The sequence below is a fragment of the Hipposideros armiger genome, unplaced genomic scaffold, assembly GCF_001890085.2.
Source record: "Hipposideros armiger isolate ML-2016 unplaced genomic scaffold, ASM189008v1 scaffold_155, whole genome shotgun sequence".
NCBI classification, from domain to species: Eukaryota; Metazoa; Chordata; class Mammalia; order Chiroptera; family Hipposideridae; genus Hipposideros; species Hipposideros armiger.
In genome coordinates this window covers 1,268,497-1,286,045 of record NW_017731505.1, presented here as the reverse complement: position 1 = coordinate 1,286,045, position 17,549 = coordinate 1,268,497, and the positions used below count along the sequence as shown (strand labels likewise).

The 17,549-nt window shown below is 46.1% G+C and overlaps 1 protein-coding gene and 1 long non-coding RNA gene across 5 annotated transcripts in view; one reads left to right on the top strand and one right to left on the bottom strand.

Annotated features, from left to right (window-relative positions):
• Nucleotides 1–2,441: 2,441 nt before the first annotated feature.
• On the bottom strand, nucleotides 2,442–5,909 carry LOC109387376 (uncharacterized). Its single transcript, XR_002124977.1, has 2 exons — nucleotides 5,539–5,909; nucleotides 2,442–2,636 (listed from the first exon to the last, which is right to left on the bottom strand). It is a non-coding gene; the product is annotated as an uncharacterized LOC109387376 (long non-coding RNA).
• Nucleotides 5,910–6,026: 117 nt separating this feature from the next.
• MSL3 (MSL complex subunit 3) overlaps nucleotides 6,027–17,549 on the top strand; it is a 15,521-nt gene continuing 3,998 nt past the window's right edge. Inside the window, exons 1-11 of one of the 4 annotated variants that reach the window (XM_019651203.1) lie at nucleotides 6,150–6,233; nucleotides 6,797–6,901; nucleotides 7,542–7,624; nucleotides 8,026–8,121; nucleotides 8,459–8,559; nucleotides 8,657–8,742; nucleotides 9,747–9,869; nucleotides 11,306–11,466; nucleotides 12,212–12,370; nucleotides 13,647–13,909; nucleotides 14,562–14,671. In XM_019651203.1, coding sequence (XP_019506748.1) covers nucleotides 9,780–9,869; nucleotides 11,306–11,466; nucleotides 12,212–12,370; nucleotides 13,647–13,909; nucleotides 14,562–14,671 — 783 coding nt within the window. In that variant the 5' untranslated portion in view covers nucleotides 6,150–6,233; nucleotides 6,797–6,901; nucleotides 7,542–7,624; ... (2 more) ...; nucleotides 8,657–8,742; nucleotides 9,747–9,779. Of the gene's footprint in view, nucleotides 6,234–6,796; nucleotides 6,902–7,541; nucleotides 7,625–8,025; nucleotides 8,122–8,458; nucleotides 8,560–8,656; nucleotides 8,743–9,746; nucleotides 9,870–11,305; nucleotides 11,467–12,211; nucleotides 12,371–13,646; nucleotides 13,910–14,561; nucleotides 14,672–17,549 lie in introns of all 4 variants that reach the window. The other 3 variants (XM_019651201.1, XM_019651204.1, XM_019651202.1) reach the window with 3 other exon arrangements.

Sequence of the window (17,549 nt, the reverse complement as noted above, 5' to 3'; positions counted from 1 at the left end):
GCTGTGGAGGGCAGTGTCACTGGCCCTCATATGTGGGATCCGAACCGGGGCCCTCTGGCATCCCAAGCCAGCTCTTAACCAATGCGCCACTCGGCCAGCCCAGGGTTAAGAACTTTTTTTAAAGGCCCTTTCTCCTTGGCTAAAATGAAACTATGTACCCAGAGAGAAAGAAAAACCTTCTGAAGCCATAGTGGAAGGATTGACTAAAACGTTCCAAAGACACATGGCTCTAAATCTAGAACACAGGAACATTTAGATTTCCATCTTAGTTGAAGATCTTGACCCTGCTATAAAGAAAGATTGAGGATAATGTAGTTAGATGGCTAGGTCAGTGTCTACATATTACTCAGGTTGCAGCCCAATTCTTAGAGGAATTATAAACTGTACTTGTCTTCCAAATTAAGTCTTTATAGGAACAGAAATGCAGCTCTAGAAACAATTCAGAGCCCACCTATCCTTTTAATCAATCCCCAGATCTCCCCTATTCATCTCAGGCTTGCAGATATTGTAAAATATCTGAATTTAGGAAATAAAGCCCTTCTTGGAGAAACTTAAATTCTTTCACTGTACTTCTGAGATGTAAACGTTCTACCTGGTCTTCTCTAGGAAGTCAAAGCCATCTCTTGAAATGCAAACTTCAGCGAGGTAATTCTTATCAGAAAAAAAAGGTACTTGGAAGTTAGGTGAATGAAAAATCTTTAAAGTTTTTCCCACAAATATTAATAAAAGCTTTAGTCATCTGAGCAGATAACCTATTATACCTGCCAGAACACAATTTGGATCCAACCATTTTTTTATAATGAATGAGTTTTGCATTATCATATTTGTCTCATGGCTAAAATTTTAAAATGAAAGCCATAAGATCTCTGCATCTGTCTGTATGATTATATATGTCTATGTATGTATGTTATAGATGTGTGTTATTTTTCTACCTCCGGATGGTATTGCTAATTAATTTGTAAAAACCTTTAATAGACTTAAAGAAAAACAAGCATTTATATAAATCAAGTATACTCTCAGAAATATAGAACCCAAATGTTTTTCAAGTTCACATGATGTAAGATAATCTTCAGTACATAAAAACTAGTTTAAGTTCATTGGTTTAATTAAAGCAGGCATTAAATATAATACTTTTATTCTACCTACGTTTACCAAAAGTCAAATAAGCTCATTTTATCTTTTATAGAACTTGTCAGCCAGAAAGACAACTTAAGATGATAGACGTTTAATGTCTCATGAAATTTTCATGAGTAATCTAAACATAATTGTTAATAACTAAATTTAAAAATATGTAACTAAGTTAAAGGTTTATAAATGACTTTTTGACAATAATTATGATTTATGGTATGTCTACTTAAAAGTTTCCAAAATCTTTTTGGTAACTTGAAACCTTAAAGTTATACTGAGATGATTTAAATGATGGCTATTCATTGAATATCTAGATCGTTTACATATAAGATAAAATACTGAAATATTAATTACTGAACATAGGTCTATTCATTTTTGGCTTTTACAGAGGAACTAAAGATATTTGGGTCTATTACTAAACATGTATTGTACCACATGGAAAAATTTACTATGATGAAGAATATACTTCCAGAAATTGTGAAATGTATTTATAAATTTGCTAAACCAGAGAATGCTGGTATGACAGACAGTCTACATTACTTCTTAGTTTTCACTAGGAATAAAAGATTCTAAGGATTAAGAATTCTAATCAAGAGATGTAATTAAAACTACTTAGAAATAATGAGTGGAAGAAAACAACCGTGTATCTGTAAACTGACCTGGATCCTGAATTCTTCTGGTTTCCTCAAATGTCTGGCTACAGCTTTCCCAACTAACGTTTCCATTTTTCTCCCACCCTTCTGACTTAGAATCACTAAGAACTAAGACTGCCCTTGAACCTCCTTAGAAGGGGTCACACCAGGTCCTCCTCACTATCCAGGCTGCAGCCAAACTTCAGAGAATTGAACATTGGGTTCACATCCCCCAATTAAAAATGGCTCCTGCAGACTCTTGAAACTGCACACCAGCTGGAGATCTAAAATTTAAATCGACTAGTGAGGTTCCTCCCCAGAAGACGACAGCATCTTGAGGTGGGCAGGTCTCCCTAGATCATGGATCAAGGTCTTCATCTCCAATAGGAAAACTTGATTCCTTTTGCCTTTTTGCTACTTGCTTTCTCTCAGTTAATGCACAGGAAGACAAGGCTCCTTGACTATGACAACTATCATTCAATTTACGGCTAAGGCCATAGCTGCACAACAGAAGTCCCTAGACATTTTTGGGAAGGTGGTTTTAGATAATTGTTTTGCATTATTTATTGGCTGAACCAGGAGGCATCTGTGCCATAACAAGTACCTCCTGCTGTGCCTGGATGAACACCTCTGGTTTTGTAGCAAAGACAGGAAATGAACAAACAAGCCAATTGGCTAAAATAGATTGATGCCCCTTCAGGTACTTCCTTTGATTTATTTGACACCGACTGGTTTGGTCTGTGGGTCCTGGCTAAGTCTCTCGGTATTATCCTCCTGATGGTCATCATTACAGTGTCGCTGGTGCATTATGTTCTCTCAGGCATCTTAAATGCATGTTCACAGCCATAAGCAGTACATCGGAGGGTCTCAGCGAACCTGGAGAAACAGAAAACAAGATAAATGAGATGAACAGCAAAAACAATTCTTCCACAGATCTGACATCATAACCTAGGAGTTCCACAATGAAACAAGAGCAACTTAACTCTGATGGTCACTGAGAATAGCGCTAATACCAAATTTCTAGTCAATCAATCATATATGAGAGGATGACCAAAAGGGGGAATTGTTAACTTAATTAAAGGAGGCCATTAGACTGAGGTGGCTCTAATGCCACAGAGGCCTATGTAAGCAAACCAAAATCTGAGCCGGTAAATGCCTCCAGGTTACAAAATCAAAACGCTAAGGGCAGCCAATCACAAACAGCCAACTAGGCTTGAAGCTCCAGCCAATCAATTCTTTCTTTATTTCTGCCTTTTGTCTGTAAGTCTCCCCCTGAGCTCCTGACAGTGAAGCTCTCCCAACCCTGTCCGGTTTGGTGTTGCCTGATTCCAATTGATTTTTGCTCAAACTCTTAAAATTTTTAATATGCTTCAGTTTATTGTCTAACGAAAGTGATGTCCTTTTTAGACCTTTTTCTGACTGTCGCCCCTTCTAGAGAGACGTAAGCACTGCGGTGCCTTCAGTACCAGTTGTGTGAGAGCACATACTTGCTTGCCCACTGCTCTGCCTCTCCTGAAATATGTCCTCTTTGAGGCCAGGGGTAATATCTGCATTCTTCTTGGTGTGTCTAGCATCCAGCACACAGGATCAATAAATATTTGTTGAATGAATGAATGAATGAATGAGGGACAAGGAGCAATGGACAAGAAATGCCTAATTTTGGGCTAGCCGAGTGGCTCAGTTGATTAAGAGCTCACTCAAGAGTGTGAGCTCTGAGCAACAGCGGTTCGAGTCCTGGCCCGAGCTGAGCTGCCCCTGAGCTGCCAATGGGTGGCAGGATGGCTCAGCTTAAAAAAAAAAAGAAAAGAAATGCCTAATATTAACACCAAGCATTTTACCAGGTACTAAGCAAAAGCATGTACACTGAGTAGACTGATTTATTCCTAAGATAACCCTGTGCAGCAGGAGCCACTATTATCTTCACTTTGAATGTAAGAAAACTGCCTCCAAGAGCCTAATGACTTGTCCAAGGTCACAAACGAGGAAGTGACAAGTGTGGGCCTTGATCCCAGAGCCCAGTGTTTTTTACCTTTATACCCAAGAGGAAAAAGGATGTTCCACCCCCATTAGAGATGGAGACCTCTCTAGTGGCTGCAAGGGAAGCTGCCATTGGTGCGATCTGTAGCTTTTAGGATCCTGAAGGCTTTTGAATTCTTGGACTTTTTTGGGGGAAAAATGCATTGCTCAAGGACATCAGAAAGGGTGGAAATGGAGAGGAACAAAAGAAAGCATCTAAAGTCCAGCTCTGAAGGGTTAGTCTGAAGAGGAAATCTCCATTCATGGGCCAGAAAAATAAAAATGCAAATACTTCAGTTGCGGTTTAGTCATGACATACTACTTGTGAATGAGCTCCCGACATTTATGGGGAACACCACTATCAAGATCTGATCCTGATAAGCCACAACCTAAAGAGGAATCGTGGCTCCGGTTCTGGTTTCTGCACTGTATTATCTGGCCATCTTCCCCCACCTGGCCCTCCTCTGGTAGCCCTCAGTCTGGCCAATGGATCCACCACTCACCCAACTCATTCTGCCAAATGGGGAAGTCTCCCACGATTCCTCCTTCCCTCTCCCCCTTCACATCCAATTGGCCACTGCATTTTGTGGATTCTAGTTCATAAATCTGTTCATTCATTCATTAAATGTTTATTTTGTGCCACGAGTATGTAATGAACTAGAGATTTACCCCAGCCCCACCCTCCAAGCTTCAAGGAACTGAGTACCTTAAAGATGGCATTTTGCAAATTAATAGCCCATTCTACTGCAGAGCAGTAAATGCAAGAAAGGGAGAAGTAGGGCCGGCCGAGTGGCGCGATGGTTAAGAGTTGGCTTGGGACGCCAGAGGGCCCCTGTTCGGATCCCACATATGAGGGCCAGTGACACTGCCCTCTACAGCTAAGATGCTGAACAACAGCTCAACCTGGAGCTGGGCTGCCGTGAGTCGCCGGCGACGGCATAGCCTGCAGCCCCTGTGGCAGTGGGTTGCCATGGGCTACCGTATGTAGCCAGCAGCCAGCGTGAGCGGCCAGCAGCCTCAGTGAGCGGCCATCCAGAAAGCCGGCGACTGATCTGCCTCGCCCGGGAAGAGTGCAATGATGGTGCCAACTTGGGCCAGTGAAGCAACATCCTCTACAACTAGACTGAAGAACAAAACGACAGCAACTTGTCTGTTCCCCTTACCCCAGTTCCCCAATTAAAAAAAAAAGAAAGGGAGAAGTAGAAGGCTGGGAGGGAATACTGGGGGAGTATATGATTCATCTTCGGAAGCCTGAGGGGTTTCCTCTGGGCCATGTCCAAGCTGAAAGGTGAAGAATGTGTACCAGAAACCCGGTGATGGGGGAGGCAAGTGCAAATTTCTGGAAGCAAGAACAGAGCCCAGTGTGGAGAGCTGTCAATTCACCACGACTTCAGAGCCCCAAAGCTGGCCCCAGCACGGTCTTCATCTATAATAGTAACTCACGGCCCAAAGACTTCCCATTCCTCAAAAGAAAACAGAAAACCAGCAGCATCTTTCCTGTCTCTGGAGGTTTGCCCTTCAAGAAGAGTTTCCCAGCACTTGTGGTCCCTTCATCGACTATCTCCGGAGCACCCCCTCTCTGCAGGTACCTGCTAGTACCGGCCTGCGGGACGTCTCGCCTTCCGAGTTTTCAAGTGTTCGAGAGGACAGGCCTTGAAGGGGCGACTCTGAGTCCTAGGGGTTGGGAAACCACGGGGGAAACCGAGTCTTAAGGTGTTAACGACCCGGTAAGGACCCATCAGACTCACGGCCCACTGCTCACCCGCTGTCACTGGGGGGCTCCAGGCCTGCCACCTGCTTGTCCTCGCCCAGCTTTGCCCCAGGGCTTTATTGAGTCTTCCACCACCGCCCAAGGCCACTGCCCATCGAGACCCGACTGCAGCCCCACTCGAAGACGCGCAGCTCTGTTAAGGGGACCGGCGCAGCGTGGCCAGCGAGCCCCTGGACAGCAGCCCCCCCACCGCCAGTGCCCACTCCGGACGGGCTCTCTCCTGGTGCGCCCCCCACCCCTGGGCCGGAGCGCGACGGCGGGAGAGGCCGCGCTGCCGGAAGACCTTGGCCACGTCAGGCGCTCCCCTCTCGCAGCCTCCCCGAGCCCGGCGGGGACTCGCGGGGCCGCGCTCACACGAGAGCGCGCTCGCGCGCGTCGGGCGGCTCCGAGGTCCGGCAGCAGCGCTGGGCGGGCAGAGGCGGGACCGAGGGAGGGACGGCCGCAGCCTCCGCCATTCCCCGCTCCCTCCCTCCCTCCCTTCCAGCCCCGCCGCAGCGCACCACCTCCTCGCCCCCATCCCACTCCCTCCCCAACCGCGCGCGTTCCGCCCGCCCCGGAGCCTCGCCCTCCGCCAGGATGAGCAAATGAGCGCGAGCGAGGGCATGAAATTTAAATTCCACTCAGGGGAGAAAGTGCTGTGCTTCGAGCCTGACCCCACCAAGGCGCGAGTGCTGTACGATGCCAAGGTGCCGCCGCGGAGGGACAGGGAGGAGGCGCGGGCCGGGGTCCCCGAACGGGATGCGGATGCGGGTGCGGATGGCGGCGCGGAGCAGGGGAAGCGGCGGGGCCCGGGCGCTCCCTGCCTGCGGCTCCTGGGCCTGCACGGCGCCGCGCGGACAGCAGGGGGCGCGCGCGGGCGCCGCGCGGGGGAGTCGGGGGCGGGGCGTTTCCGCTTCCGCCAGGCGCGCGGGGTTGCGCACGCGCGGTCCGAAACCTCGCGCCTGCGGTGTCGCGAGGTTGTGGTCGCGGCGTTCTTTGACGAACCCGACGGCACAGCGGGCCGCCCGTCCAGGAGGGCCGCCCACTAAAGGCCTCCGCCTTCGCGTTTAATCTCTCGTCGTCCTGCGCGGTCCAGCGCCGCGTGGGCTTTCGTGCGACGCCCTGACCGACTGACCCAGGTCCTAATCGTCGCGCCAGAGCGCTGGCCGTCGACTCGCGACGTCGTTGCCCTGGGGCCCCAGTCGTGTTTGGGCCCGACCCCTCCCGTAGACCCCGAGGGCAAGGTTGACCCGGTGCCTTCTTCCCTCAGGGCCTTGCAGCATTTATGTTTTCAATCCCCGAGTCGCGCCCCGTGCCCGCCCACCTAAGGTCTCGGGGGCTCGCGAGGGACTGAGTCACATCTGCAGCTCCTCAGGTCTGGATGGCGAGAGGGAGTGGGCATCGCAGTCCGGGGGTGGGGGCTGTCCCAGGTGCGTCTGCGCAGCGCTGCCCAGTGGGGCACTTCTTAAGGACCCCGGGCTCTGCGTATTCTACTTTCGGGCTCCGCCCCCGCACCCCTCTGTTTTCTGTTTGCTTTCTTATCTCCTTCACCGCCTTGAGTATCCCGAGGAGGTGACACGTCCTGTCATTTGTCCCAGATGTCCCTGTTGGGGACACCGCTAGATTAGATGGCATAACCAGCTAGGTATCCTGGCCCTGGACGCAGCGGAGCTGAGGAGACTACAAATCCCAGAGGTCTCTGGGCTGCAGCTCTCTCGTCTGGCCAGGATTCTTCTTTAGGGACAAACTGGCTGGCCAATGGCTTCAGAAGCTGCCTCCATTCTCACACTCAGAGACCAATCACGGGGAGGTTGGAGGGATGTTTCCTATTTTGAGGTATCCACTCAGGAATAAAATGGAATTGAAAGGAAAAATGTTTCAACGCAGCTCTCAGTCTAAAAAAGGAGCGAATGCTTTCTTTTCTTTTAAAAAAAGATCTATGATCTAGTTGTCCTGATCTAGCTTCTAGTACTCTGTATGTTCTATCATTTGTGGACAATATTTCCTGGTTTCAGATCGTCGATGTTATTGTTGGGAAAGACGAAAAAGGCAGAAAGATCCCAGAATATCTGATCCATTTTAATGGTTGGAACAGAAGGTGAGTATACTTGTTAAACTGGACTGAAAATTGATAATCTCTGCAGCACAGGAACATTGCAAACTTTTTTATTAAGTTTTAGAAACACTTGTAGGGAAGCTTAATTTTCTGTTTTTGCTTTTGATCAAACCTTGCCTAATCAGAAGAATGATTAAAGTTGATTATATTTGGGTTCTCTATGGGTAATTCTGGAAACTCCAGCTGCTTCTGTGTCTAAACGAGTTCCTTTTTCAGTTTATTTGCATCTTTTTGTGATTTTAAAATATTTAAATAGTTTCCTAAAATGTATATTTAGAAATGTATATTCTGAGTCAGTTACTGTTCCTGTGAGGTGCTTTTAACATTTGTTTCATATCAAACAAAAGTACTGAATTTTACATCTTTTTTGTTTGTTTGATTAGCTGGGATAGATGGGCAGCTGAAGATCATGTCCTCCATGACACTGATGAAAATCGGAGATTACAGCGTAAACTGGCAAGAAAAGCTGTAGCTCGCCTGTAAGAATACAAAAATCATGACGTAAAACGTTACGCAATATATTTTCTTTTAGTGTTTAGAATTTTTATGATATAAAAGTAAAATAAGACAAACATGGTTTAATAAGTAATTTTACATATTGAAAGTGTGTTGGTAAAGAGTGTTAATGTTGTATTCTGAATAACTGCTGTGTTTTCAGAGAGGTTATTGTATTCTGAAATGGAGATTACCATTTATGTTCCAAAGTTTAATTATTTATCAGGTACTTAAGAATCTTTGTTATTAGTCTTGCTTTTATGGGAAGATCCAAATCAGTCAACAGCAAAATTTTAGTCGTGTTTTTGTTTGTTTTTTCAGGAGAAGCACAGGAAGAAAGAAGAAGCGCTGCAGGTTGCCGGGGGTGGACTCTGTCTTAAAAAGCCTCTCTGTTGAAGAAAAAGATGAAAATGATGAGAACTGTAAGTTTTTTATGCTACAGGACTGAGGGGGAGGATTCATTGAAATTATAGACAGGGAAACATTTTAAGCTCATTACATATTTTTTGTTTGACCTAGCAATAAGCACTTCCTCTGATGACAGCAGTGAAGAAAAGGATGAAGCAATAAGTGAAGAAAGTGATATTGAAGAAAAGACAGAAGTGGTAAAAAGTTTTTATTGTAAAAACTCTTTGTCTTTGGTATGTATTTCAGTACTAAAATTATGTGGTCAAATTCTCCAGTTGTGAATCATTTTGTAAAAATACGTTTTTTAACCAAACATTATATTTAAGGGAAAATAGCCCTTATTTATAGCCACTAAAGGAACCTCTCGGTGGCTTTTTTTTTTAAAGATTTTATTGGGGAATTGGGGAATAGGAAAAGTGCTGGGGAATTGGGGAAGGGGAACAGACAAGTTGCTGTCCTTTTGTTCTTCAGTCTAGTTGTAGAGGACGTTGCTTCACTAGCCCAAGTTGGCACCATCATTGCGCTCTTCCCGGGGGAGGCGGATCAGTCACTGGCCTCTGGACGGCCGCTCACGCTGGCTACTGGCCGCTCACGCTGGCTGCCGGCTACACACGGTAGCCCATGGCAACCCACTGCAACAGGGGCTGCAGCCTACGCCGTGGCCGGCGACTCAGGGCAGCCCAGCTCCAGGTTGAGCTGTTGTTCAGCATCTTAGTTGTGGAGGGCAGTGTCACTGGCCCTCATGTGGTATCCGAACCGGGGCCCTCTGGTGTCCCAAGCCTGCTCTTAACCAATGCGCCACTTGGCTGGCCCCTCAGTGGCTTTTTATACCCATAAAGTATTTCCATAAATTGTAGATACCTCTTTTCAATGAAATTGTGAACTTTATAATGGTGACTAATTTTTAAAAGTTGTATATCAGAGTTTGGCTTTTTCTGCCTGCCTTCAAAGTTAACGTAAATCCCAATGGTAAACTTAAATGAAGAAGAAAGGAAACAAGCATTTCCAGTGTCCTTAGTGCACTAAGACAAGTGAACTTTTGGCCTTGAACGTACTTTCCATTGGAACATGTGGCATCATTACTGGTGTAAATGTAGAGAATTAACTGGATTTGTATCATCTAGGCTCTCGTGGGTTAGTCCTTTGGATATAGACTCTCCTGTTTTAAGTCATTTAAGAAGATGGAATTGTGATATTGCAGAAGGAAGAGCTGGAGCTGCGTACAAAAAGGGAGATGGAAGAAAGAATAATCACTATAGAAATCCCTGACGTTCTGAAGAAGAAGCTGGAGGACGATTGTTACTATATCAACAGGAGGAAACGGGTATGCACGGAAAACACATAAAATATGGATTTGTATTATTTTTAAGGTTTTTTTTAAATTGGGGAATTGGGGGAGGGGAACAGCGCTGGGGAACTGCAGGAAGGGTAACAGACAAGTTGCTGTCCTTTTGTTCTTCAGTCTAGTTGTGGAGGACGTTGCTTCACTGGCCCAAGTTGGCACCATCATTGCGCTCTTCCCGGGTGAGGCAGATCAGTCGCCGGCTTCTGGACGGCTGCTTACTGCGGCTGCTGGCCGCTCACGGTGGCTGCTGGCTACACAGGGTAGCCCATGGCAACCCACTGCCGCAGGGGCTGCAGCCTACGCCGTCGCCGGCGACTCACGGCAGCCCAGCTCCAGGTTGAGCTGTTGTTCAGCATCTTAGCTGTGGAGGGCAGTGTCACTGGCTCTCATATGTGGGATCCGAACCGGTGCCCTCTGGCATCCCAGACCAGCTCTTAACCAACTCGCCACTCGGCCGGCCCGGATTTGTATTATAATAGAGTGTTCATTTAGCCACATTTTGTAATCACCGACTGAAACAACTGAGACGCTTGGGGAATGAAATTCGTGTTTTCGGTTTTGCTCTGCATCGGGTTTTAAACTTGTCTGACAGCAGTGCTCTGCTGCTGATTAGATTAAAGTACGCAGTCTTTCCCAGCCCTGGCTACCCCTTTGAATCCTCTAGGGAGCTTTGCAAAGTCCTGCTGTCTAGGGTTCAACCTAAAGGGTAAGATGAAATTGATCTGTAGTGGGGGCTGGCTGTGGATATATTGTTATAGGCTCCCCAGGTGGTTCTAATGGACCACTGCTTGCTTTTATTTAAAAAATGAATACTGTAATCTATATGGGGATGTGATCAGTAGAAGAAAAACATCAAAGAGCTTCAAAGCACATTTATTTAAAAGATTCTCTTCAAACAAAATTGGCTTTGTTTTTTGAGTTTAAAAAGTGTTTTGGGGCCGGCCGAGTGGCATGTTGGTTAAGAGCTGGCTTAGGATGCCAGCTCTGAGCAACAGGGCCCTGGTTCGGATCCCACAGGAGGGCCAGTGACGTTGAGTCCTCTATAGCTAAGATGGTGAACAATAGCTCGACCTGGAGCTGGGCTGCTGTGAGTCGCCGGTGACGGCATAGGCTGCAGTGGGGCTGGCCAGCAGCGGGTGTGAGCTTTCATGAGCCGCCATGAGCAGCTGTCCATTGGCCAACTAGTGACTGCCTCACCCGGGAAGAACGCAATGATAATACCAACATGGGCCAGTGAAATGACGTCCTCCACAACTAGACTGAAGAACAAAAAGGCAGCAACTTGTCTGTTCCCCTTCCCCAATTCCCCAATAAAACCTTTTTAAAAAAGTGTTTTGTACAAGACCATTGTTTCTTGGAATATATGGTTTATACAGTGAGATGAATGCATCAAATGTCTGTATTTTTATTAACAGTTAGTGAAACTTCCGTGCCAGACCAACATCATAACTATTTTGGAATCCTATGTGAAGCATTTTGCTATCAACGCAGCCTTTTCAGCCAATGAGAGGCCTCGTCATCATCATGCTATGTCACACACCAGCATGAACGTGCATTATATCCCAGCGGAAAAGAAGTGAGTGGGAGAAGGGAGGCTGGCATCTCATGGTTCTTTTTGTATATTAGAGAAGTGACTTCTATTTAGAACAGGTAACACTGTCTCCGTTTCAGTTACTATGAATTAATTTAATGCATCTCTTAATGCACAGTTGAATATCAAAACATAGTCCCTTTTTTGAGATGTTCATTAACTACTTAGGTATCTGGTCTGGATGCATCTCTCAGACCAGTTTGTTCAGTGATGTATTTGGGATTTAACTTTTTCTTTGAGAAACACCAGAATGGGCGATGAGAATTTTTTCGAAGCTTATTTACAAACACATCTTTATCCCAGTCTGAGTAATCGTCCTCATAGCCTGCCTTGGTGCATGCAACCCAGGTGAAGCAGAGTCAGACAGGTAGATTGTTCAAGTCCAGACAGGTACTAGGAGTTCATCGGGTCCTCTCTGTTCAGCTCTCAGCGACTGGGGTCTGTCCAGATGCAGCACAGACAGCTTGGGCTCTCGTGTGGCCTTGAACGTGCTCATTTGTGTTCAGTGTGCTAAGTTCAAATCATAGCATACTTCATGTCATATTTTGGATCTGTGTTCCCATTTAATTCTTTATTGTTGACATCTACAAATTCATTTCATTCTTTATGCTTGTAGATGTTAAATATATAATCTTGAAAACTGCCTTATGAAGAACATACTACCTCATTGTGGTATTTTGGGAAGTTGTGTTACTTTATTGCATCTCTAATCTCTTTTTAAACCTTCCAGCGTTGACCTTTGTAAGGAAATGGTGGATGGATTGAGGATAACCTTTGATTACACTCTCCCACTGGTTTTGCTCTATCCGTATGAACAAGTTCAGTATAAAAAGGTGACTTCGTCCAAATTTTTTCTTCCGATTAAGGAAAGTGCCACAAGCACTAATAGGTAAGTTAGCCTGCGAGTCAACCAACAGCTATCAGCAGTCACATAATTGAAACTGTTTTTGAAGATTCCTGTCTGATGCTGTGCGGCCAATATGTTTGGAAAAGGGAGAAGATTGAAAAGTGCCCATATGGTGATTTTCTTTTTTTCCTGGCGAAACTAAGTCATCATTCACTTTCAAATGGCTCGAAAAGAGTTTACCAAGTGTTGATTCCAGCATAGAGCACTTGGTTGGATTTTGAGCAGCTGTCCTAGCTTTCCAAAGACACGGGTGGAGAGAACACTGCGGAAGAAGGGTAGGAGATGTGGGTTTGAATTTAGCTCCCTCGCTGGTTGTGAGGCTTGGGGAGGTGCCTTCTGAGCCTCTTGCTTCTGCCTCTGTGCTCTGCAGAAGCCACCTCTCCCTTTCGTCCCCTTCTCCCTTCCTTCCTGGCTCCTGGCTCTCTGTCTGCCTCGTGACCATCTCTTCTTAGCCTGCCTTCCTCTCCTGTTGGGTTCACCCCAGGTGACAGGCCTGTACAGCTCATTGGGGACCTGTGTTGATGTCCCCATGCCCTACTCCGAACCTCCAGGTCCCCAGTGGCAGGGGTGAACTGTGTTTGCACATATTTGAGGCTTTTCCAGTCCTGCCAGTAATCACATTGTGGTGAGATAATGTGGCATTCTCGAGACCAGGGTTTATCAACTTTGGTCCTATTGATGTTTTTTTTTGTGTGTTTTTTTTTTAAGCTGAGCCATCCTGCCACCTGTTGGCAGCTCAGCGGCTGCTCAGCTCGGGCCGGGCATCAAACCGCTGTTGCTCAGAGCTCACACTCTTGAGCGAGCTCTTAACCAACTGAGCCACTCGGCCGGCCCTCCTACTGATGTTTTGAACCTCATCATTCTTTGCTGTGGGACTGTCCTGTGCACTGTAGGATGGTGAGCAGCATCCCTGGGCTCCCCCCTCTAGATGTAGATAGCACTTTCTCAATTGTGGCAACCCAGAGTGTCTCCAGATAGTGTCAGTGTCCCCCTGGGAGGGCAGAATCCTGCCCCATGGAGAGCTTTCTCTTAGACACATATGAAAGGGGCATCACAGACTTCTTGAGAGGGTTAAAATGATTTTGTTACTTTTAATAAAACCTTTGTTTTGGTACATTTGGTAGTGAATGTTGATAGTACTCGGGGAGTGCAATTGAGAGTGTTTTCTGTCTGAAGGAGAACATTTAAGAACCCCTCTAGGTTTTGCAGAGATTCTGCCAGCTGGGTGTGTGTGACACTCTCCCCCCTTCTTCCGTAGGAGCCAGGAAGAGCTCTCACCAAGCCCACCTTTGTTGAATCCATCCACCCCGCAGTCCACGGAGAGTCAGCCGACCTCAGGTGAACCGGCCACCCCCAAAAGGCGCAAAGCTGAACCAGAAGCCTTGCAGTCTCTGAGGCGGTCCACGCGCCACTCTGCCAACAGCGACAGGCTGTCTGAGAGCAGCGCCTCGCCTCAACCCAAGCGCCGGCAGCAGGACACGTCCGCCAGCATGCCCAAGCTGTTCCTGCATCTGGAAAAGAGTAGGTCCATTCCTGGGTCCAGGAGGCCCTTCACTTTTGCTTGGTCTGGGCCAGGCACTGCGCTCCTGAAAGGAGTCCAGCCAGCAGGGGGCGCTAGAGCACACGGTCACACTGAGATTTGCCCGCTGGCCTGCGGAAATTGGACCCAGGGCTTTGGCAGCGACTGAGGCTCAGGAGGCGTTTTCCCTGGCCTGCGAGCAGCTGGCTGAAAGGGGGCGCCACCACGCCTGAGCTCTGGAGTTGTTGCTTGGCGCCTACTGCTTTAGTCCTGTCTCATGAGTCCCTTAGCTGTCACTCCCCGTTCCCCTCTTCCCCCCAGTCCTGATCAGCCATACTGGGCAACCACTAATTACTTCCTGCCTCTCTGGATTTGCCTCTTCTGGGCATGAATGCATATCAGTGGAATCATGCCGTATGTGGCCTTTTGTCTGTGGCTTTCACTTTGCATATTTTCCAGGTTCATCTTGTTGTAGCTTCTGTCAGTACTTGATTCCTTTTTATTTGCCAAATATTCTAGGTACTGTCTTATAATAGGAGAGTCTTATTGTTAGAGACTCATAACTTCTCTGCTGTTTGTAACAGTCTTCCAGTGGTCTTTAATTCATGGCTGTGTGATTTATAAGCAAATAGTTACCATGTTTTCCTTTTGAAGAGACACCTGTGCATAGCAGATCATCTTCGCCTGTTCCTCTGACCCCTAGCAAGGAAGGGAGTGCGGTGTTTGCCAGCTTTGAAGGCAGAAGAACTAATGAAATCAATGAGGTAAAGAGCGAGTGTCTGCTGTTCGTCCCCCGTGGGTCCTTCCTGTTGTGGTTGGTCAAGTCCTGTGAGAGGACACGGGGTTTCCTTAGAAGTCTTACGGTGCTCTTACCGTTAACAGAATTGTTCATACAATGTGTAACATTGTGTTGTTGGTTTCTAAAATGAGAAAACTGTTAGGATTCTGCCTTACACTTACATTTGTCTTCTCTCAAGTCAATACTGAAATAAGAGTACAACAAGTCCTCACTTAAAGTCATCAGTAGGTTCTTCGACTTTAAGAGAAATGATGTGTAATGAAACCAGTTTTACCATGGGCTAATTGATACAAATAAGAGTGAAGCTCCTAGGGCTTCTCACTGACGTTATAATGAAATGACATGATTCAAGCACCTTCTGTATTTTCATTTTGTAGAATAGGCATCGGAACACTTCTGCAAAAGGCCAGAGAGTAAATATTTTAGGCTTTGCAGGCCACACAGTCTCTGGCAAGACTACCCAACTCCCAAAGCAGCCACAGGCACTATGGATGAGCGTCCTATATTCCAAGAAGACCTTATTTATGGACACAAATTTGATATCCGATAACTTTCATGTATTATGAGACATTGGTTTGTTTTTGCTATTTTTCCAACCATTTAAAAATATAAAATCCGTCCTTAACAGTAAAATTATAGCCATCCCCTTGAAAGCATGCTCAATGTCATCATTACTGACCTCAAATTCTTAGCTTACTACAAGGTTTCCATTTTCCAGATGGGGAAACTTCATTTTAAAACTTGATGTTTAAGGCCAGTTAACAGATGTAGGTAGTTTCAGGGGTTCAGGAGATGCCTTAGTCCACTGGGATATTCTGTGACTCTCACCTAGGAGGTGGGGTTTCCTTGTTTCTGCATACAGGAGAAGATGACTTTACTAGACAGAGAACATTCGATGATGGGTCAGCAAGGTTTTTGCGTCAGTGGTCAGATTGTGAATATTTTCAGGGTTGCACGCCATACGGCCTCTTTCTAGACTACGCAACTCTGCCCTTACAGCGTGCAATCCGTGTGGGCAATTCGGAAATGGGTGGGCGTGGCTCTGTGCCCCCCAGATTCAGACTCGTAACTGGATTTGACCCAAGGGCTGGGGTTGGCTGACCCCTGATGGAGAAGCTGGAAAACCCAACTTGTTTTACAGTGATGTTGAGGGAAAGTTAGGAGTTTTCTAGTACAAGTTTTCAGACAAGAAGGCCCTGCTGGTGGTATTGTTTAAAGGGAATGATGTTTCTTTTAAAACACATCTGAATATTCAGGCAGGGCCATTCGCACTCTGGTCAGTGGCATGAGCCCGCCATCTAGTGGTTATAGATACAGCTGCAAGCTCTAGTGAAAAAAGGCTTTCTAGTAAATGGTTGAGCTTCAGCAGGCTCTCACAGGGATTCATGAGACCTAGTGCATGCATTCCCACCTTTGTGAGTGTGTTTTAACCAGGACTCTGCATCCAGATCATTCGAGACTCGTCCCAATACTGTTTGCTGCCCCACTGCATCGGGAGGGTCTGGGTGCACATATTTCTTGTTAAGATCACAGATGGCTCCCGTGCACGCCCTGGTTGAGAATCCCTCCACTAGAAACCTGTTGTTTTCCCCTTAATGTATCTTTGATAAATAGGAGATGATACACTGCATTGCGATGCAGAAATGAGTGAGGTAGACTGCCTTGCTAGCTAGCTAAATGACCAGCTTCTGGACATGTGTGCTTCATGCCTCCAATGATTGCAAGTTTCTGTATGTTCACCACAGGAGTAGGTACCGGGGGTGGTATGAAGATGCCGAAGACGGCATTCTATAGCACAGAAGTGGGATCAGTGAGGCAGGGGCTGAAGTTAGGACCTTCGGCATGGAGTCACACACAACCATGGTATACTTGTTAGCTTCTGCAGTTTCATTTTGTTAAAGTGACTACCTCAACCTTTCTGGAGTTGTTTTGCATCCTTCTGCTTTATCTTGTAGAGAGTTTCCTTTGGCCCTACTATTTCCAGATTAAACTTCACAGATCCCAAAAGGCAAAGCAGCAACTCAGTAAAATAGGTCTGTATTTAACTGAAGTATTTCTACAGAAGCTCATCAGAGTTTTGAAATTCAGCTCTTATTTTAACATAAACCCAAAAAGCCACCCACAGTTCTAAAACTCAAAGTGAAGGAAAAGAAATCAGTTACCAGGGTTGCAGTCTATTTTCACTTGATTCAATGAGTCAGATTAGTTTCCAAAATGAATATAACAGCAGGAATTAGGGAATCTTGAAACAGTGCTAATATTACTTAAAACATCTCTGGGTTACTTTTTACTGCTTCATTCTCTAATACAGCTAAGGCTTTCCAAGAAGGGAAAAGGGGCAAAATGACCAAAACAGTCACAGCTAATTTATAGGTAGCAGTTGTTGAAAATTAGGAAATCAAATATTTCCTTAATCTAATTTTAAGTCTTCCCCCCCCACACTTTACTTATTTTTTATAGATGTGTGTTTATTTTGATACAGCATTTTTTTTCCTCTACATAAAATTTACTGTCATAATTTTTAGGTGATTAGAAGTGTCTCTATGTTGCCAAGAAAGCTGGATCCTCCTGTGATTGATTTAAAAGGCAAAAATGTTTTTAAAAATTATAGTAGAGGGCCAGCCGAGTGGTGTGGTGGCTAAGAGCTGTCTTGGGACGCCAGAGAGCCCTGGTTAGGATTCCACATATGAGGGCCAGTAACGCTGCCCTCTACAGCTAAGATGCTGAACAACAGCTCAACCTGGAGCTGGGCTGCCATGTGTCGCCGGCGACGGCGTAGGCTGCAGCCCCTGCTGTAGTGGGTTGCCATGGGCTACCGTGTGTAGCCAGCAGCCAGTGTGAGC